The 20,973-nt window shown below is 41.4% G+C and overlaps 1 protein-coding gene across 3 annotated transcripts in view; it reads left to right on the top strand.

Moving 5' to 3' along the window:
• Positions 1-20,973, top strand: part of NAV2 (neuron navigator 2) — a 417,342-nt gene that overhangs the window by 380,730 nt on the left and 15,639 nt on the right. For all 3 annotated transcript variants that reach the window (XM_059722729.1, XM_059722730.1, XM_059722731.1), the window contains 10 exons: positions 2,746-2,918; positions 8,447-8,600; positions 9,659-9,818; positions 10,254-10,354; positions 12,159-12,254; positions 13,389-13,557; positions 17,009-17,244; positions 18,848-19,002; positions 19,494-19,565; positions 20,536-20,732. In XM_059722729.1, the coding sequence (XP_059578712.1) occupies positions 2,746-2,918; positions 8,447-8,600; positions 9,659-9,818; positions 10,254-10,354; positions 12,159-12,254; positions 13,389-13,557; positions 17,009-17,244; positions 18,848-19,002; positions 19,494-19,565; positions 20,536-20,732 (1,513 nt within the window). The remainder of the gene's footprint in view (positions 1-2,745; positions 2,919-8,446; positions 8,601-9,658; positions 9,819-10,253; positions 10,355-12,158; positions 12,255-13,388; positions 13,558-17,008; positions 17,245-18,847; positions 19,003-19,493; positions 19,566-20,535; positions 20,733-20,973) is intronic.

The following is a 20,973-nucleotide window of genomic DNA, read 5'->3' as shown; positions in this document are numbered from 1 at the left end:
TTGCTGCCAAAGTCCACATCTAGAGGGCAGAAAAAATGCTGAATTCAGTAACAAAAAATAGGGGTCAGTTCTCCCTCCAGAGGTAGCGAACTCCACTTCTGTTCTACAAAACGATGATTCCCAGAATTTCTTGCACTTTGTGATACACATTGCCTGTTCTTGCACAGAGGCTTGCAGAGTGACAGGCAGGCAGCAGAAGCAGAGGCAAGCAGTACCCCTAAGGTGAGGTATCCCCACTGCTCCTTCTGGTGCCCCTCCCCTTAGGCGGCTCCTAGGGCATGTGCCCTGCTTGCACGCCCCATGTTACACTACAGCTATCTGCAGGATGAATTTTACCTTCGCTGACTAAATCATAAAGCCCACAGTGCCAACAACTCTAAAAGACAAATCCTGGTGAAGACGTGTTGTCTAGGGAAGATTCTAAGTACAGGATGTCATTTAAATAAAGTAAATGCACAATGAGGGAATGTTAAGTCTTTTGATGCTCTTAGCACTTTCTTTTTTAAGTACATAGACAACACTTTTCATTTTACCATAGGCTCTGCTCTGAATAGCATCATGGAATTTTAAAATAAAAACAGCAGTTTTTAGGATTTCATTATAATAGTCTTTATCGTAATAGTAATAAAAGTTTTCAAAATACTCATTTTTCACTTCACATTTCTTTATCTTGCTCATTATGTATTGTATTCAAGGTACCATGTACTGAAGGAAAGGTACATAAGAACTCAGTTTTAATTAGTCCATTGTTATCATAGTAACATTAGGTTTATTGTAGTTCGGGCCAAAATCCTTAGTTCCTATCATATAGGCAGTGAAACAATCCACGCTCTCCTTTCCAGTGAATTTAAATCACCCTTAATTGTTAGTTCAGCAACTGCATAAAAATATAACTATGCTACTACAAAATGCTATAGTTGGTTCTTGTGAAAGTTTATTCTGTAATTACAAGTGATCCTGTTCAGCTTATATGTGAAACTGCCTTTGTGTCATTAAAATACAAGAATCCATTTGAACAGAATTTCAGTTTAATGGTTCTTCTATTCAGTGGTTTCAAACTTTTGATATTTGAATTCCTTCTTTATAGCAACACTATCTCCTTACCCCCTTTCCCAGCTTCCCCCCGCCCCCCTTGTCTGAATGAAAACAATGGCTTCCCCACAATGCTTTGCAGCATTTTAATTGTTGGGGCACTCTATTGGCAAGGTGGATTTTAATTTCTTTCCTCCTTGTAAACTGTTGATGAATCCTTTTCACTTAAACCAGTTTAATCCTATATAATTAGTAAGGCCTAATTCAGCCAAATATGTTGCTATCTCTCTTTCAGTCTTGCGTTAGTAATTAGTTTATGTTATCATAGTCTAGAAGGTCTCATCTTAAAATCAGTCTACACCTCTCATTCATCATGCCATTTTTCTTAAAAGTAGTTTAGAAAACTTTGTTATTGTGAAAAGGAGAAATGCACAAGGTTTTAATGAATTTGAAAGAAACAGCAAATGAGCAAATTTTCATTCAGCAAATGAGCACATGTAAAGAGTGGAGAGTCTTGAGAGTGGAGAACGGGTATAAAATGTTAGATGTTTCTTTATTAAGTGGAGTTCAGCTGAATTTGGTGAATGTAGTATTTTTTATTTCACAAATAGCTTTTGATCTGTTCTAAATTCAGGGCCTCTCATTACATATGGAAACATTATTACCTGTCTATTCAGGCTAAAATGAAAATACTTTAAAGATACTTGTTGCCACTGAAAATTTGGCAGAATTTAACACTCAACATCAGTTCTTGTTTACCATCCTTTTAAACATATATATTCTGCTGCTGTAATATTCTGAAATGGGATTTCAGGGAGAAATTATGTTAGCCACAATACACCTGTTTTTTTCATTTGTTTCATAAAGCGAGGAATGCTATTGAAAGTACTTTTTAGTTGCACGTAGGTTGAAAAGGCTGAGTATGTCCCCTGTTGAACTGACCATACAAGGAAGGCACAATTTACCAGTGTCTCAAAAAATAGTGAGGAATTTATAACCAAAGCAAAAAAGTGTGATTTAGGTAGTTTAGAGACTGATCTATATGGCATTGTTCATGTGCTGTAAAAACTGCCATTTGTTGCTTGAAAGATACATTTTAGGAAATAGTTTCAAATGCTTTTTGATTCCTGTTTAAAATCATTTGTTGTGTGCTTGTGATTTATTGGTCATGTTTGTCTTAAAAATCCAAAGCTTTCCCCATCACTGGCTTTATCTGTTAAAATTTGTCTTTTTTCCTTCCCCCTTCCCCTTTGCTTGCGCTTCTTCTGGCAGGTCAATGAGGTAAGGAAGACCTACTTTAAACTATAAAATACAAAGCTAACCCATCCATTTACATGACTAACCCTCTCAGCATTGGTAACCTTGTCTCAGCCATGTTATGTTATAACTTGAAGTTGTTGTAACACTGTTCTAAAAAGTTTCTTCTGCTGAACACAGTTTTTTAGTTGTAATGAGAGAGACAGTCTAGAACCAGGAGACATCAACATCCAGTCCTTTCGAGGCCTTATTGTAGATTCACTTCTTAATCTTATAGAATGGCTAAGGAAAACAGGATTTTATTGTTAATCTTCCTCCTTTCAGCCCCTCAAAAATGTTACATACCTGTTGCCACTTTATTGGAAAGATGTGCATGTTAGAGTCTTTACTTGGTGGCTTAATTTGTTGCTCAGATAAATTCTCAACAGTGTCTCTACTGTTATGGTCTTGTTCCAGTTACGCAGTTCCTTCAAGCAAGCTTTTGGTAAAAAGAAATCACCCAAGTCAGCATCTTCTCATTCAGACATTGAGGAGATGACTGATTCTTCCTTACCTTCATCACCAAAGCTACTGCACAACAACTCAGCTGTTTCTACACCATTGTTGAGAGCTTCTCATTCAAATTCTCTGTAAGTGAAATGTCTATTTTTAAAAGTATTGATTGATTTGGGAATGTATTTTGCCCTAGAAAGGTATTTTAAGGACAGTGCAACACTGATAGAGAAATGCTCATGCAAAATGAGGGATTCCATATTTTATATGTGTATTTATTTACCCCCTTAGTGGGGCTTATATTGCTAGATGCTGTGCATAGATATAAGTAGGATGCTGTACTGGATGAAATCCTTTCTCAGTTGAAGTCAGTTTCAAAGGGTGCTGGCAGACATGAACATCTCCCCTCCACCCCCCTAGCATTTTACCAGAAGAGGCAGTGCATTAGTTTGACCCAGCTCTGCAACGTCTATATAGATCAGGTGCTTCAGCAGGCCTTGTTGGTCCTTTATCTAATGGCTGTTTTAATCAGCTATTAGATAAAAGCACTGAAAAGCCCCACTGAAGCACCAGATCTGTATAGATGTTGGGAGAGCTGAGTCCATCTAACGCAGTGCCTCTTCTGGGCACGCGCTGTGCTTGGTGCGGGGGCTCACCGAATTTAAACTGAAGCATCATTTTGGGTTTTTTTCCATGTCTTTAAATAGCCAAAATGCTGACTTGGGAACCAGAATTTTATCTGATTCCTGCCTTGGAGATATTGCACTTTAAATAAATAAGATAGACAAAAGATGGCAGAAAGACTTTATTATTAAAATTCCTATTATCCCCATGGTATAGCCAGGAAATATGGACATAGAGCAACTAAACAATTTTACTGTGTTTAGAGGGAATGTTTGTAGTAGAGCTGGGAATTGTAGTTCTGTATCCTGAATTCCAGTGCAGTGCTACGTTACTCTGTGAAACAAAGACACTACTTCTCTAGTGTAATGTAAATCAACAGTTTACGGGGGCAATCTCTCAACAGCTTATATTGTGTAAGGGAAGTAATTGCAACCAAGGTGATCTTGGGCAGCAGAAGTAATTGAATCTCCTGCTTCTGCTAACAGTGAATCTGGCATATAGCTGACATCTGGGATTTTGGTTTTTTTGTTGGGTAAAAGCAGCACATGTTCTGCTAAGTGTCAGTGACAAGTTTGATTAAGAGTGATTGAACTACTTCTGCTTACGATGGCCAGAATTTTACCCCAAACTCAAACAGCAAATGAATGTGTTTTGGTTTGAGTGAAGATTGTAAGCTTAAAAAGAAAAAAGACTCCGAGAGTGTCAGGCCTTTTATTTTCAGGTTTCCACTTTGCCACTTGACTCTTTAGGTGATCTCAGTCAAATCCTGAGTTTCTCCCTGTCCTAATTTATCCATTTATAAAATGGGAATCTTGAAGCTAGGCACTAGCTGCAGAAGTGGAATTTGCAAATCCAAGTTAAAGGTGCCTAAGTCCCTGGAGGGAAGTGGTGTTCTGAAGTGCTCCAAAGAGTTAGTGGACAGATATGCATGACTGAAGAAGTGCTTCAAAAATATTCCTAAAAAAATAAGGAACATCCCTTTTATGTTTCCTGAATGTCCATACATTTCACTGGCCTTCTAGTATCCCATAGTGCCCTGCTCCACACCGGCTTCCTCTAGGGAGAATGAAGGGAAGGATTCCTTGCATGCGTGTCAGTCTGGTCTCTGGAAGTCCTCAAGGACAGTAGAGCACACAGAAGAGCATTTATTGGCTGTCTGTGTCATTCCCTGAGACAGGAGGAGTGTAGCACTGTGGGGTGCCAGAATACTAGGCACCCCCATTTCACGACCACTGGCTGAAGAGCACTGCCACTGCCCTTGTAGTGATTTTGAAGTGCTCCTTCAGGGGGTCCACATGTCTGTAAAGCACTGAAGCATTTTGAATCTGAAGCACTCCAGTCTGGAGCAGAATTTGGAATGCTTCAGATGTGTACCAGTTCATGGCCTAAGTTGCCCGTATGTTAAATAGGAAAGGATAGGCATTCAGCACACTATGCAAGCCAGCCGGTAGGAAATGCCAAAGTGCAGAGTATAGCTGAAATCCAGCATCTCTCCTGTTTTTAGGCTGTAGTTATGTGAAACTAAGGGCTCGTCTACACGTGCAAATAAGCGTGACTAAATGTAATGCGCATTAAGTGATGTTTGGCAGGTGTCTACACGTGCAGGATTTGGGACTAAAGTTAGTGCTCTTGGCAGCCCTGCCATGCATCCCTGTGACCACTGGGGGGAGCTATGGCCACATGCCTGCCAGAACTTGGCAGCCATGCTGGAGCCAGAGCCAGCTGCCAGCACTTGACAGCCATATTGGAAGCTCTGATCCATGGTCAGCCCCTTCCCTGCACAGGAGCCACATGCCCAGTGTAGGAGCAGTGTGCATCAGCTCCCTTCTTGCCCATCCTGCCTCCCCATGCCAGGGCTGCCCTGGCCTCTGCCAGCAGCACTCAGCATTCCACTGCTCCAGCCCAGCCCCTGCCGGCAATGACCAGCACCCTGCACTGCTGCTGGCCATGGTGCTGGCCTCAGCAGGCCCCCCTGCCCAGGCCACAGGAGAGCCATGTATCTGCCTGTGGGAACCCCTGCCTGACCCCCTTCTCCTGCACTCCCCACTCCAGCCTGGCTCCGCTGCCGCCCATATACCCCCTACCCCTTGCCCACCTCTAGCACCACTCTCAGGACACACATATGGGTGAAACAAAAAGAACTTTATTGCCTTCGCAACCCCCATCCCTCCCCCCTCAACAAACAGTACCCCTCCATCACCCTTCCCATCCACCAACAATGAAAAACCCACTTACAAGAGACAAACTATATACATATTGAAAATTATTTACAATATTTTGGCTCTTCATGCCCAGAGTGATTGGCCATGGAGTGGCTAGGGGACAGAGCCCTGGGGCAGGTGTCTAGCACTCCAGCCCCTGGATGTTCTCCCATGCGTCCAGGGGCCATGGCTACCCCAGTGGGTGGTGGCCTCATGCAGGGCCAGGTCTTGGACCACATGGCATGAAGGATAGTGGCAGGGCCAGGCCCCCACCTCACCTGGCCGGGACCCCACCTCAGAGCTCACAGCGAGCTGGGGCCCTTGCTTGGTTCTTCAGGGTGTGCTCCCTTAGCCTTTCCCCTACATGGGGTCACCCTCAAGGCAACAGGGGCTGAAGCCTTCTGGCGCCCCATACTCACCCTTCACCAGGGAGGCCCCAGGTGTGGCATATCCTGGAGACTACCCCACCACCGGCAGTCCCACCACACCAACTCCAGCAGGATGTAGTTTTAGGTCATGCCCCAGGATCAGGAGCCTCCTGCTATCATAATAGCTCCTACCCTTACCTCCAAGATATCATGAGCAGCAGCTCCAGCCAGGTAGTGTTCTCCTGGCTGCTAGAAGCAGACTGCTGGCCTTGCTGCTGAGAGCCCTATTCTTATAGGGAACATCTGGACCCTGTTCCCAGTCAGGCAATTGGACCTATTTGGGTTTGTAACCGGCTGCAGGCTGGATTTACTGCTGCTCATGCCCCTATGAGTAACAGTGCGCACCCTGTGGTCTGTTACAAACCCATACTTAGACTAAGTTGTCCTTTTATGTACAGTGATGGTGGCTTCTTACATAATAGTCTCCTTGTTGGAGCACTTGCCCAGAAGATGGGAGACATAGGTTCTGAAGGTGTCCAAACTTGCATTTCCTCTCTTTGGGGAATGTCCTAATCAAGAGCATATAGAGCAAGGGTGAATAGGACTTCTCCTATCCCTCTTGTTGAAGCTAAGCTCCTGTGCAGAAAGAAGTGCAAAATTCATGGATCCAGAGAGAGAATGAGCCAGGAAGAGGAGCTGGATGCTTATGTCCAGTGATGAGGGCACCTGTGGTCAGCGCTTTTTATACATTTTGCATTGACAAGCCATTAGATGAAATGCAGAAATAGCAATGAAATCCAGGACTGGGATACAGTCTTGCTTGTTTTCCTTCTGGACCCACAAGCACTTCTTTCTGTGCTCTTGGCTGCCTTCTTTCCCAGAAGATGAGTTTGAGCCCTTTTTGGCAGAGTAGGACCTAGAATTCAGATATCCCACTTCCTTGGAAAGGGTGCTGACTGTTAAACTATCCTGTATGTTGGTATGAGACTTGACCTAAGCATTGCCCCAGGTTTGGTCTCCCCCAGTGATATACTTAGGAACACCTAGGCTGTGAATTCCAAATAGCTTTAGGTGGGAGATGGATGCCTAGCCAGATGGTGCCACCTCTTGACATGCACAATAGCTGAACTTTTGGCAAGTAAGTTTTCTGATGAAAATATAGGCATGTGAGTGGAGAGACTGGTGCCTGGGCAATTAGGTAGGTTTTCTATGAATCACTTTCTTCTAAGCTTCTAAGATCCTTTGGAATCTCACTCTGAAATTTTGATAGCAGAAAATAAAGAACTGTCCTCCATTGTAAGATTCATGGGTCTCCCATCTATTAGCCCTATTTTAATTATTTTCAAATCATTGCACCCTCCAGTGTTGTAAAAGAGCCAGAGTTATTCTAAAATTAGAAATACATTATATATATATATATATATATATATATATATATATATACACACTTTTCCAGACAGAATATTTTGATTGATTATATATATATATGATGCTGTCTGCAATCAATCAAAATATTCTGTCTGGAAAAGTTTCTGAAGAACCAACAGGCTACAAAAGAACTGAGGAAAAAAATCAAAATCTTCATCTGCATTTGGGGAATGCTAAAGTTTATGGATTTTGGCTTATTTGCTTTCTGATGGTGGAGAAAACCTCTCTTGTTAACTTATGGATTCAGAGAAGTTTAAACTGGAACTGCTGCTGATTATAATACATAAACATTCTTATATAAGTTGAAATACGCTTAATAGCTTTACACATGGTAGTGGTTCAGACAGACTGGAAAGCAGAGATAACAGAGTACAGACAGTGTGACAGTATTTCAGAAAATGCCAGTGTGGGTTGTAGTGTCATACTTATGTGCTGAAAGGTTTTATAGCCAGATTCATTTTTAGTCAGGGAAGGGAATTAAAATGCCACCAAAATTTTTTTTAAACATGAGTGGATAAAAGCAAACAGGAATTTATTGTGCCTGAATAGGTACAGCATTCCAATGCCCTCAAGAATCATTTAGGGAAACCCAGCTGTGAACACCTGGTGAACTTTAAATCTTTCTGCAAACTCATCAGTCTCCAAGTTACTGTTGCTACTGTCAGTATCTCCTTACTTTATTTATATTTCCCATGTTTAAAAGATTTCTTAGTTGATGATTCCTTAGAAAAAAATATTAATGCTATCCAATGATAGCATAACAGCCAGCATTTAATGCCATATGCTGATTGTCTTATCCTCAAACAGCATCTTTGCTGATAGAGACTGTTAGTGGTATTTCATGTTCTTTGTCATGCTCTATTTATCTTGTCATTGAGGTTGAAAGTAAAATATGAGGTCCGTCCCCCAAAATATCCCACCAGGTTTGTCTCAGTGCAATGAAGAAAGTTGTTTTCACTTTGTTAACTAAATGCTCAGAAACAGCATTTCAAAGTATTGTTCCCAATCTATCTTGTTAACTGCCTGATTTAAAACCTTCTGCAGTATTTCTGAATGCACCGACAGCGAGGCTGAAACAGTCATGCAGTTACGCAATGAGCTGAGAGACAAAGAGATGAAACTGACTGATATTCGTCTGGAGGCTCTTAGCTCTGCCCACCAGCTAGACCAGCTTCGGGAGGCAATGAACAGGATGCAGGTGGGAAGAAACAGTCTAACAAATATGCTACAATTTTCTTTTATCCGTTAAAGTAGTGTTGTCCAACTGGCAGCCCAGGGGCAGCAAGTGCCCTTCAAATTTAGCATATGGCCCATGGGTTCCCACCTTGCCACCATTGCCCCCCCCACCGCTATTGCTTCTGCCATGGCAACTGGGTTCTTTGGGTTTCCACACCCTCTTCCAGCTTATACTTCCTGCCCCTGCTTCTGGGGGTGGGGCAGTGCAGGGTGTGGAGGCTCGGGTGCTCAGGCTGTGAGCATGACAGGTGGCTAGAGTGCCTGTGTTGCCTGCATGGAGGGAGAAGGGGTCAGGCTGCTCATGACAAAGGAGCTGGGATGCCTTCACTGTAGGTGCGAGTTGCAGCAGGGGGAGTTGGGATGCCTGTATGTGGGGGGAATTCCACAAGGAGGGGCCACCTGTGTATCCAGCAGCACCCTGGGATGGCAGTCCGCATCTTGTGCAGCCCTTGGCACTGCAGTCCATGTCTTGTGTGGCCCCTAGCTACCCAGAAGTTGGACAGCCTTGTGTTAGAAGATCAGCTGTGTAACCTCAGAGTCCTTTGTCTCATGCTCAAAGGAGGTCCCATGAAACTTTTCACCAACATATTCATGTTAGCCCTGGTATTCTGCCAAACATCATGCATTGTCGATAAACATATTTTGCCTCCTCTGTCATTACAGTTTCCACCTTTTGATCCATTTCTGTGGCACTTTGTGTAAAGTGTCATGAGTTAGAGTGCAGACCTTAAACATATGTAGGAACCCTACATTCCTGGATCCACTTCGGCATAGCTTGCACTGAACATTGGGAAATTCCAGGGTCCAGAAGCATTATAATATTCTAAAGGGTTTTTATGGTTTGATTGGAAGCTGTGTTTTAAAAAAAATAATTTTGAATTGCATCTTATTAAACTACTTGAGGTTTCTTCTTAAAAACTAACTGTTAGTTTCTAGAGATTATACTTCACCCACCCACAGTGGAAGTAAGAAATCTTATGCTTTCCTTGTGCCTCCTAACAATTGGCTTTTCTTTTCCAGAGTGAGATTGAAAAGTTAAAAGCAGAAAATGATCGGTTGAAGTCTGAAAACCATGGTAGCTGTAGCAGGGCTCAGTCTCAGGTTTCCATTTCATCCTCTCCAAGACACTCAGTGGGTCTCTCTCAGCACAGCTTGAACCTCACAGAGTCTACCAGTCTCGGTGAGTATAACTAGGAAGGCAGTGGCCAGGTTTTATCCTGTACTTGGAATATTCAGTTTGGTTCTCCGTAAAGAATAAAAGGGTAAGGATTGTTAATGGCTAAGGTGTGAATATACTTCAGCAGCTAGTACAAACTTGTCTACTGGTGTCATAGTTCTGTTACACCCGAGAAGTTAGCTTTCCAATTATGACCTCAGCTGCACAGAATTGTGTTCAAAAGCTATTTAACTACATCCATTTGCCAAAGGGATATTTTTGTAGGAAAGAAAATATAGGGTAACTGAGAGTAATAATTTTCAGTGACCTTCCCTTTTTAAGAAATACCTTCGGTTGTTATAAGAAAGCCAGTAAACTTCTCAAGTTTTGTCTCTTTGAATATGCCCTTTGTTGCTGTCAGTATATAACTAGGAGTCTGCTGATGTTTTCTATTCATAGACATGCTGTTAGATGACCCTGGTGATGGCTCTGTCCGAAAAGAAGGAGGCAGGCATGTTAAAATAGTTGTCAACTTTCAGGATGAAATGAAATGGAAAGAGGTGAGTTGTGTACTTCTGTACCCTTTCTCAGCCATGAAACATAGCTGGCTTGGGATTTAATCTTTATTCCAATGCAATCTGTTTTGCATGTACTGTATTTGTTTGCAAAACACATTTAAGTTTTCCAAGGAGTTTTCTAGTTCTCAGAATAATATGGCAGTCCACTGAAATACAGCACAGTAAGAATTGTGGCTCTGTGTTTAGAGCTGTTGAGCATCTACAGCCCCAGTAAAAGGCCTTTGGGTTGGTCTGCAATAGTTTTTCTGTCTTTCTGTTTCTGCATCTTCACTAAGTGAAGTGGAGCGAAAGCAATGACAGCAACAGTGGAAATACTAATCAGAAGAAGGCACCAGTAGCTTAGTAGGCCCAATGCAGTCTAGGTTTGTTAAGCATCTCTGAAACTGAGGCTATGAATTCTTGGCAGATATCTGAAACTTAAACAGATACCCCAACCTTGAGGAAAGAAGATATGTTAATGATAAATCCTGGTGAAAATTAACAAAAAGCCCCCAAAGTCTTTGTTGTTCTATTTTTAAAGAGAATTAAAATTTAAGTGAGAAATGGTCCAAAATCTAGATTGGGTCCAAGGAAGCAACAGAGACACCAGTCGCCCAGCAGAACCTATGGATCCAGTGTCAGGAGTTCCCCAATTTGTCAATCCAGCCCAAACTTCTAAAATGTATAACAGAGTCATATTTTGAACCTATGCTCTGCCAACTTCACTAGTCCCTCAGATGCGCCTTGTTCACATTAAACTACTTAAAGCAACAGTTTTAAAGAGTCCTGGATGTGCAAACACATTGCAAGTACTGTCCATCATAGTCCACATAATACATTTGTAATGCATGCATTAATCTAGTAAACCTTCATCAAGCACCCATTTTGCCAGATAATTATGAATATTTGTTCTTTAATAAGCACTTGTTAGAGGAACAGTTCATATCATTCATATATATACATATTAAAGGAAGGCAGAAAAAACGATCATCCACAATTGCAATAGAACTGGAAAATTTATCAAATAACTGGAAATTAAATTGGGTCAGTAGATCTGTTTTCAGTTATATACTAGTTGTGCATTGAATTGTCTTAGTAAAAATAATTTACTCAGAATATATCTACAGCTATATCTATATATTAATAATAGATATATTCAATTATATCTGACTAGAAAAGTATCTGTGTAAAGTGGCATCCTCTTATGTGTTTTGGAGTTAAGCCTGCTGTCTATAGTGACAGAAACTAGTTTTTCTTCAGTTAGCAATGAACATCCGATGCAGCTATGGAATAACAAATTGGATTCTGTTCTTTCCGTTCTGCCTTGGATGTCATGAAGAGAATTGCCAGCTAAATTCTTAGAGTGTACTGTGATTTATTACCTCTTTTGATTTCAGATCCCAGATGGAGTTGTTTGAAACGAGTAGAGAAAAATTGTCATATTCAAACTGAACATACTTGATATTGAAGTGACAGAGAAAATAAATATGTCACTTACGTCCTGATTATACTGGCTTTGGTTCTTTTAAGGTCTTTGTCTGTTTTTGCTGACCTGTACTTCCTTGTATTTAAAATCCTTTATGGTTTGAATTTTGAGTACTTTTTAGTAATATTTAGGAGTTTAACTGTCTTTATGATTGCAAAATGTATTGAGGAGGACAGAACAAGAGGCTGGATAACTCAGAGTTTACCTTCTGGTGTAACATAGGCATGTACCAGGATTCCTAAATAAATAGATAATGTCCACAGGCCAGACTAATGCATGATTTAGCTTTCTTTTAATGTTGATATGTTTGTTTGTAATTAGGATTCCAGATCCCGTACCTTCCTCATTGGTTGCATTGGAGTCAGTGGCAAGACAAAATGGGATGTGTTGGATGGGGTGGTTAGACGCTTGTTTAAGGTAAATAAAGAGTTTACTGAACATTTGAATCTTTCTACCCAGCATTGTCTTGTGTAATCAAAGAAGACCACATTTTATCCCAAGGCAAAGACAGTCAGGGCATGTGTAGATGAAACGGGCCCTAAATTGAAGCAGTTTTAAAAAACACCACTTCAATTTAGGGCTGATTAAACCCCCGTTTTGTGCACACACCCCACAGACTTACATGCCTCTCTGGCGGGGAGGGGAGGGCGAGCTGCTGGTAGGCAGATGAGGCCCTGGGCTGGGGGGTGGTCCCTCCACGGCAGTGGTGCCCCCTCTCTCTCCCCCCCCCCCCGCGGCACCAGTCCCCACAGGCACCCACCTTGGCTGGTTTGGGGGGGGAGGGGCAGTGCAGCTGGGGAGGGAAGCACCAGACCTCCATGCAGCTCAGGCAGGCAGGCTCCAAGGGGAGGGGGGAAAAAAGATCAGGCTCGCTGCTTTTCTTGGGCGGAGCTGCTTTCCCATGCTGTTGCCAGGCTGCCTGCAGGGCTTCCTGTAGAGCCGTGGAGCTGCATGGAGCCTGGTGCTTTGCTCCGTGGCTGCAGGGGCAGCAAACTAAAACTCCCTGAAGAAGTTTTAGTTTGCTGCGCCCCAAGTCATTTAAAGCGCATTACCCCGCCAAATTTCCTACAGTGGCTGGAATTAATGCGCGATATGCAGACAAGGCATGCGTATCAACACCATTGAAGTGGTGCAAAAGCATTTAGCCTGCTTTAAAGTGTCATGCAAACATGCCTCTCATGTCGTCTACACACTGCCTCAGTGATTAGTTTGCTGGTTGCTAAGTGGAAGGGTCTTCATCTAGAGATAGTAGTATATCTGAATAGAATGCTCTATAGAGCTTTATGGAGGCTGGCTCACACTTGCATATTGGTCTGAAAGTGAGTGTGGGAGCACTGAGTTTTAATCTTGGTTGTAATCCAGACTTGATGTGTGACTTAGGACAAGTCACTTCCTACCTCAGTTTCCTCATTAGTAATGTAGATAATATTTAGCTGCCTATTTCATAGGGATGTTGTGAGACTTTATTTAGGTAATGGTGAAAAATTATTACTGTTGTGATTTATAAATCTTGGATCAAGTAGATTTTGTTTTTGTTTATTTTTACTTCAGGAATATATCATCCATGTAGATCCAGCAAGTCAGCTAGGGCTGAATTCAGACAGTGTTCTGGGCTACAGCATTGGAGAAATCAAACGCACAAATAGTGCAGAGACACCCGAGCTGCTGCCCTGTGGCTATCTGGTTGGGGAAAACAACACCATCTCAGTTGCTATCAAAGGTAATTATTCTTTATCCCTCTGTTGTGATTCTCAGCTATTACACTGATGACAGTTTTCTTTGGCGTCAGGGAATTTGGAGAAACAGAGAAGCTCTCCTGTATTTCTTTTTCCTGTCTCTAACCCATCCTACGGTTACATGTGTTAAAGTAAACATGGGACACTGAAGAGCAATAGTACATTGGACTGTGCCCAAATTCAGAAGCTTTTCTTACTCATGTAATGATGCTGATGATAATTGTACTTACAACAATTTTCATTCCAGGGACCTAAAAATACTCTGGGCCAGAGTCTGATACTGTGACTCGCGTTGCTTAAAACATGCTACACAATTGGCCCCATTGACTTCAGTGGGAATGTTTGTGGAGTTAGGTTACTGTTCAGTATAGGACTCTCGGCCTGTGAAGTATTTATATCCTCAGTACAAAGAGAAGACAGGCAACATTGGTTATTTGCTAAGAATCCTTCCTGGGGTTAAGGCGGAGGCAAGGAAAGATCCCAACTGTCATGGCATCAAGAACTTCATTTCTTTTCTATTACTTTGGAAGAAGATCTTTGATAGTTTTTTAGGCAACTTAAAGGCTTCCCCATTCCTTCCTTCTTGCCATACTTCAGACCTGAGCTGAAGCCTGCCTCCTTTCAAATGAAGAGGATGGTTGGACAGTTTTTTTTTATAGACTGACAGCGCTACTATCTTAATCAACTGAAAGCACCATTAAGCAAGAGAAAACATCTCAGATAAAGTGCTGAACAGGCCTGTCATAAAAAGAAGAGAGATGGTTTCACCTTCACAGCCCTGCAAAGCAGCAGTACCATACTAACCACTATGACCCTACCTGTATCATTAGGGGAAGTCTGTATGGTTGTGTAGAGATGTTTGAGCTAGCTTTGTGACGTGGTAAATTAGTTCACATTATGCTATATACTGGGATGGCTGGACTACTGTGGCACCCCACCTACTTGGTTTAAAGCTATATCTATGCTACACTGACGTCTGCAATATAGACCTAGCTCTTAATATCAGAATATGCTGAAAAGTGAACTTAAATACTAGTGTAATTTGTATTTGAAATGTGTTGCTTTCAAATTCCTCTTCAATGTCATTGCTTACTATGGAGCTCCTAGAATTTGTATTTACATTTTTTTACAGGGCTCAGTCCAGCCTCAGGGAACCATTTTAGGGCTATTATGAAATGAGTGTGAGCCAGAACCTACATTAGGGAAGCCCTACTGCTTTGGTGGCTCAAAGCTGTGCTAATGCTCTCTAAACTTGTCACTGGGGGACCGTCTGCTGGCATTGAGCTGTGTTAGCAGATCCTGCACATGCTTCCACCCTGTAGCTGCCATGTGGAGCCTGGCTGGTGCTTTTCTACACTCCACTAATCCTCAACTTAGTAATGATCCCTTCAGGCCATTGGCAGCTAACATAAATGAGATGAGAAGAGTCTAGCGCAGACCAACATGCCATTTTTGAGCTATGTCAAACCCTCTACAATTACAGTTTTGGATGCAGGGCAAGAGTCTTCAGTGCCTGAATAGTGGCAATGGTCTAAGATCAATCACCTCATGCTTCTCCTGTGTAAACTTATGAGAGGTGATACAGTATATGTAGATAGGAATAGCCCTAAGAAAAATATTCTGACAAAAGAGCAAGGGTGAAAACTTAATTACCAATGTGGAGCTATTTCAGGTTATTCAGATGTGCTTGAGTTTGACATTCTGCAGTGCCTTGTAGTACAAATTAAATCAAAATATTGATTAAGAATGTGTCATATTAAGCTACAATATAACTTTATTCAATTTGTAATAGCTTTACTAGCACTTTGGAAGCTCTTTTATGAGCGAGCCATGCTTCGACTAAAAAATTCTATTCAATTTGTAGAAATTCACTTTCCAGATATAGAGTGGTGCATACAAACATTTGATCTTTTAGCTAATCATACAGGTGCTAACAATTCTGTCTGCCTATGATCTCCTGATGTTTCTTTTTTCTATTTGTTTTCAAGCATTGTGTTTACTTGGGCCAATTCTGCCTAAAGTAAGTGCTGACATTGCACAAATGCTCTTCTATGAAAGATTTTATTCCTGAAGATATATTTATCAGAATGCACAGAAAAAAATTAATTGCAAATGTTTCAGATGCTTGTGGAAAGCAGGGGGAATGTATAATAGATTGTTTCATATTGCAAAGTAAAAATAAGTGTCTGCCTTCCCCCAGGATTTCTCTTTCTATGGCTGTTCTTGACAATGAGATAACTTGAGAACAAATTACTCAACCGCAGAATTAAATTCATGTTGTCTCTCAACTCTTGATAGACAAAGTAAATATTAACTTTTCCATGTGGGAATCCATATAATGGAGCTGCCACATAGTAGTCAGAGTATATGTACATATAATCTGTAAACATTTTTATGACTGCTTTGTTCAAGGCAGGGCATAAGGGCCACAGGTTGCATTTGACTAGTCTGGAAGCTAGAGCCAAAAAAACTGCAGTATCCAACCTGTGTCTAAATGTCCCAGCACTGAACCTCTTTGCATTCAATACAATTTCATCTAGTATAAGAAATATTTTGGATAGTATTGGTGTAGTACACTGGTTCTCAACCTCCTTAAGCTCAAAATACCCCTTCTAGACTCAAGGCACCCCTCAGAAAATGTCAGCTCTTCATTTTCACTCATTTTTTTACTACAGAAAAAGAATAGAGGCATTCTTCTGTTGCAACAACTCAGAAAAACCACAATAGGTCAGAATGTTTTTAACATTATGGATTCCCGTGTGAAATCTCTGGGTTTATCTAATGTTTGGACATATAACTTGCAACTAAATTTGTTTAATAAAGGTCAGGTAAAAGTACAATAGAATATATTGTAAGAACAAAAATACCAACTTTCTAGTCTTGGAGTGCACATTTTAGTGCAATTAGTAAGATACACTAGTGTTCAGTTCTGCAGAGTATTACAGAATGTCATGCCACGGTCCACTTCAAAGAGGGTCAGGACATATGACTTGCTAATAAAATATACTCTTGAAAGGATCTCAAGGCACCACAGGGTGCCCGGGCACCTGATTGAGAATCACTAGTGTAGAAGGAGCTTCTGATTGAAATTACATACATTCCTTATCAATGTCATTGCTTACTGTGGAGCACCTAGAATTTGTATTTACATTTCTCCAGGGCCCGGTCCAGCCTCATGGAGCCATTTTAGGGCTATTATGAAATGAGAGTGGGAGCCAGAACCTACTTTACAGAAGCCATGTTTCTCTGGTGGTTCAAAGTTGTTCTAATTCTATCTTACTGACTGTTGAAATATGGCAACTGTGAGGAATTAATTGTGAGGAACTGATAGTTTTGGTCCTGCGAGATTAATTTAGAAAATTCAAGAAAAACTTAAAGCAACTTTAAACAGCTGTAAGCTATTCCATCGTAATGATGAATTTTGTTCTGATGCAGGTATCAGTGAAAATAGTTTGGACTGTCTGGTGTTTGAGTCACTGATTCCAAAACCTATACTACAGCGATATGTTTCTCTCTTGATGGAACATAGAAGGATTATCTTGTCTGGCCCGAGCGGCACTGGTAAAACGTACTTAGCAAATCGTCTGTCTGAATACATGGTACTTAGAGAGGGCCGGGAGCTGACTGATGGAGTTATAGCAACTTTCAACGTGGATCATAAATCCAGTAAGGTAAGGAAATGGAGATTGTCTTTGCTGAAAGAAAGAATTCACTATTGAGATGTAAAAACTCCATTTGTTTTTTGAAGCAGTGTAAATGCTATAAGTAATGTACTGTATCAGGGATGCTCTATCTCCAGCTCACAGCCCAAATCCAGTCATCAGGGTCCTGTCATCCACCCTGCAGGGCTGCCTATAGGTCTGGAAATTTGGCACCAGGGGAGAGGTGGCATTGTTAATTGCCACAGCTCCTGAAGTGGCTCTGGAAGCTACGGCAATTAACACTACTACCACTCCCCTGTGCACAGTATTGTGCTAATACGCAGAGCCGCTCTGCAGCGATATTTAGTGTGTGAGGCCAGGCTAATATGGATCCCCTGTGGGATGACCCACACACTGACCCCATGATAGACTGGCCCAGACCAGCCCCATCCCACTCATTCAGCCAGCAGCACAGGAAGGTAGAGTACTACTGTGCTATATGAAAGGGCTGTGTGATTTTAAGATGTCCAGGCGTATAGCTCTGATCCTCACCTGGCTCTGATCCTCAAAACTCACAGCTAATATTAGGTTCCCAAGTGGTCTGATTCTGAAAAGTACTGAGCACCTAATGGTTCTCATTTGAAGTTAACTATATATACTAACTTCCCAGTGATTTTTCTGGCAGCTATTGGGATTTTGAAAAAATATAGACCATTTTAAAGCACCTTTGGGCAGTATTAACCTCAGAGTAAAGGAGTTATGCAACTGCAAGTAATATCAGTGGTGTCCTGGCAGCACTGTATCTACACTTGTTGCTGTCCAGAGGTATTCCCAAACCAGTAGGACATGTCTATACCTTTATGCTATTAGCTTTGCTTATACACACCTCCAGTAACATTTCTAGAAAACAAAGCTGTTCTGTGAGCTGTGAATTTGATGGCCTTGAACAAATTATGCCCTGGGCTAGAAGCATGGTCACTGGCCACAGATAGAATTTGGGGCATCCTATTTAATAAACACTTTAGAGAAGATGAGAGCACTCTAAACACACCCAGATACGTAGGAGTACTACTGAAGCTTCTTTGTTCTTCCATGCCATCATCCAAGCCATCTAAATTCTGCCTCTACAAAGGAGCACTGTGTGAGCCATACTTAGAAAGTAACACAGCAGGAAGAACATATAATCAAACATGGCAAGAAGGGCCACTGAAGTGCAAGGCTACATCTGCAATGACCTGACTTACCTTACACAGTAGGAATTGATATTTCTGTAAAATGCTAAACACATTTCAAAGCTCTATGCAGCATGGCTAAACAGTACAGTACAAAAAGTGTGAGCAAGAAGACAGACCATCTCCCCTGGACTTTTCAAAATGGACATTGTGGAGTGACTTTAAATTTCTAACACAAGTAAAGCTTGAATAAAAACAAAAGTAAAATTACTTGTTTTACTCCACTTGGGAAAAACAGGCTCATTGTCCAAAATAGAGCAGACTACTTTATATATTTTTTTTTATCAGGTCATATCTAAAACTGAATTTAATGACCGTATGGGGCATCTTTTGACTCTGTTCTCTGGATTTCTAAGGAATATCAAGAAAACTAAACTTCCTGTTTTCTTTGTGCTTTGCAGGAACTTCGCCAATACTTGTCCAACCTTGCTGATCAGTGTAATAGTGAAAACAATGCTGTGGATATGCCTCTTGTCATTATTCTGGATAACTTGCATCATGTTAGCTCCCTAGGAGAGATCTTCAATGGGCTTCTGAACTGCAAATACCATAAATGGTAATGAAACATTGGACCTACACCTCAATGCCGTAAAAGAGTTCACTCCAAAGAGGCTTGATCCTGATCACTAGATAAACTTTATTAGATTCTGTTTCATTGTTTGGGTTGTGAGATATTGCAGACAGATTCTAGCTGCACAGAATGGTTACATTCTTTGTTTAAATAAGTGCTAACAAGTTAGTAGGGTATTTAGATGTAATGTGTTAATTATACACAATAACCCTTCAATAATTAACAGTAAAGTTTTAGTGAACACCTCTGTTTTAAAGGTTCAGTTTTGCAAGCACAGTTCAGTGCAAGCACAAAATTATGGGTCTGTTTATTTGTGCCTGCAGGCAGACTGCACTGGCAAAGAGGGACCAAGTGATACTTAGTTGAATATAGGGGCCTAAAAGCTCTTAATTTGAATGTTATGCATTAAAAATGTGTTTGACTTATTGCCTAGAAATATGCTTACAGCTACTGGTTTGTTCCATGTTTTCTTATAGTCCTTACATTATTGGCACAATGAACCAGGCCACCTCCTCAACCCCTAACCTTCAGCTTCACCACAATTTCAGGTACTGTGTGTTTACTGGTCTAATTTTTGTTTTATGGAGAGGCCAGAGACGAAATACTAATGAGTTGCATGCACATGTTCTCAGCAAGTAAGCTAGCAAACTAAAAAGGAAAAAATACTGTTCTCTTATAAAAGATGACCAGATACATGCAGCATTACCTTGTAACAGGGGTTTCAAATTAATGTGCACAGACTGGATGAGTGGTGTGAGGCCGGTCCACAAACCAGATCACACCCATGAATGCCTCTGCTTTCCCACTTCATGCAAGATCCACCCCACACAGTGACTATTCTGGCTGGACCAGGGCCCACACTGCAGGCAGCACCTCTGTAGCATGTATCCCAGCCTGGCCAGGGTGGGAGGGGAGGGCAGCATTCAGTGTGATCCCAGACTGGCTGGAACAAGCACTGTGTGCCTCAGCCTGGGTTCCAGAGTGGGCACTACATGCAGCCCATGTCCTGGATCCTGTGCGCAGGGTTGGGATGTTAGTGTGGGAGTCAACTCCAATCTAGGAGTAGCACCAAGGTCTGGATGACAGGGCTTCATAGGCCAGAATCAGACCCTGGGCTTCATCTTTGGCACCCCTGCCTTATGAAGATGATTTTTGTTCTTAATATGAATGCATATCATTCTTTAAGGTTGCCTTTTACAGGCTTTGTAATGAGAGTCTTGTGCTCCAAGTGTAAATTAGATTAACATAAACATGAAGATATACAAAGGAAGCAGGCAGAGACTGAGAAACGATGGATAAAGCAAACAGCAGTGTGGGCTGTGTAATCTAGTGAGCTTATAATTACAATATGTCCTCTGCCAAGGAAGAAATTATAACTGTGGTAAACCAAATAACCTGATAATTCTGATTGTACAGATCAGCTACATAGGAAGAACAAAACCCATTCATGACCTAACATGAAAAATTAGTGTTCTTCAGAATAAAAGTTAAAACTCTGAAACTTCTTTTCTGCCTTAGATGGGTGCTATGTGCCAACCACACTGAGCCTGTCAAGGGCTTTCTTGCTCGTTTTTTGAGAAGAAAACTAATTGAAACAGAAATCAGTGGCAGGATGAGAAATGCAGAACTGGTTAAGATCATTGACTGGATTCCCAAGGTCTGGCAGCATCTCAACAGATTCTTGGAGGCTCACAGTTCCTCTGATGTTACTATTGGTGAGAGTTCAGAATTCCCATCCTAGACCCTATTGCATTTTCAGACATTTTTGAGAAGATATATTCCTGTTCCTTGTATTCCACTGGAATTAACCATTAGGGCAAAATGTTTATAAAATGTCTATAAAATCTATTTTTTTAGATCACCCCATTCTGCCAAGCAAAACTTACCATGTACTCATTATACACAGGGATCTGGGTTTTCTGTTTGCTGCAGGAAAACATGGATTTTCTCCTTTAA

Source organism: Alligator mississippiensis, chromosome 2 (assembly GCF_030867095.1).
Source record: "Alligator mississippiensis isolate rAllMis1 chromosome 2, rAllMis1, whole genome shotgun sequence".
Classification (NCBI taxonomy): domain Eukaryota; kingdom Metazoa; phylum Chordata; order Crocodylia; family Alligatoridae; genus Alligator; species Alligator mississippiensis.
The sequence above is the reverse complement of the archived record's forward strand: the minus strand, read 5'-3'. Positions and strand labels throughout refer to the sequence as shown.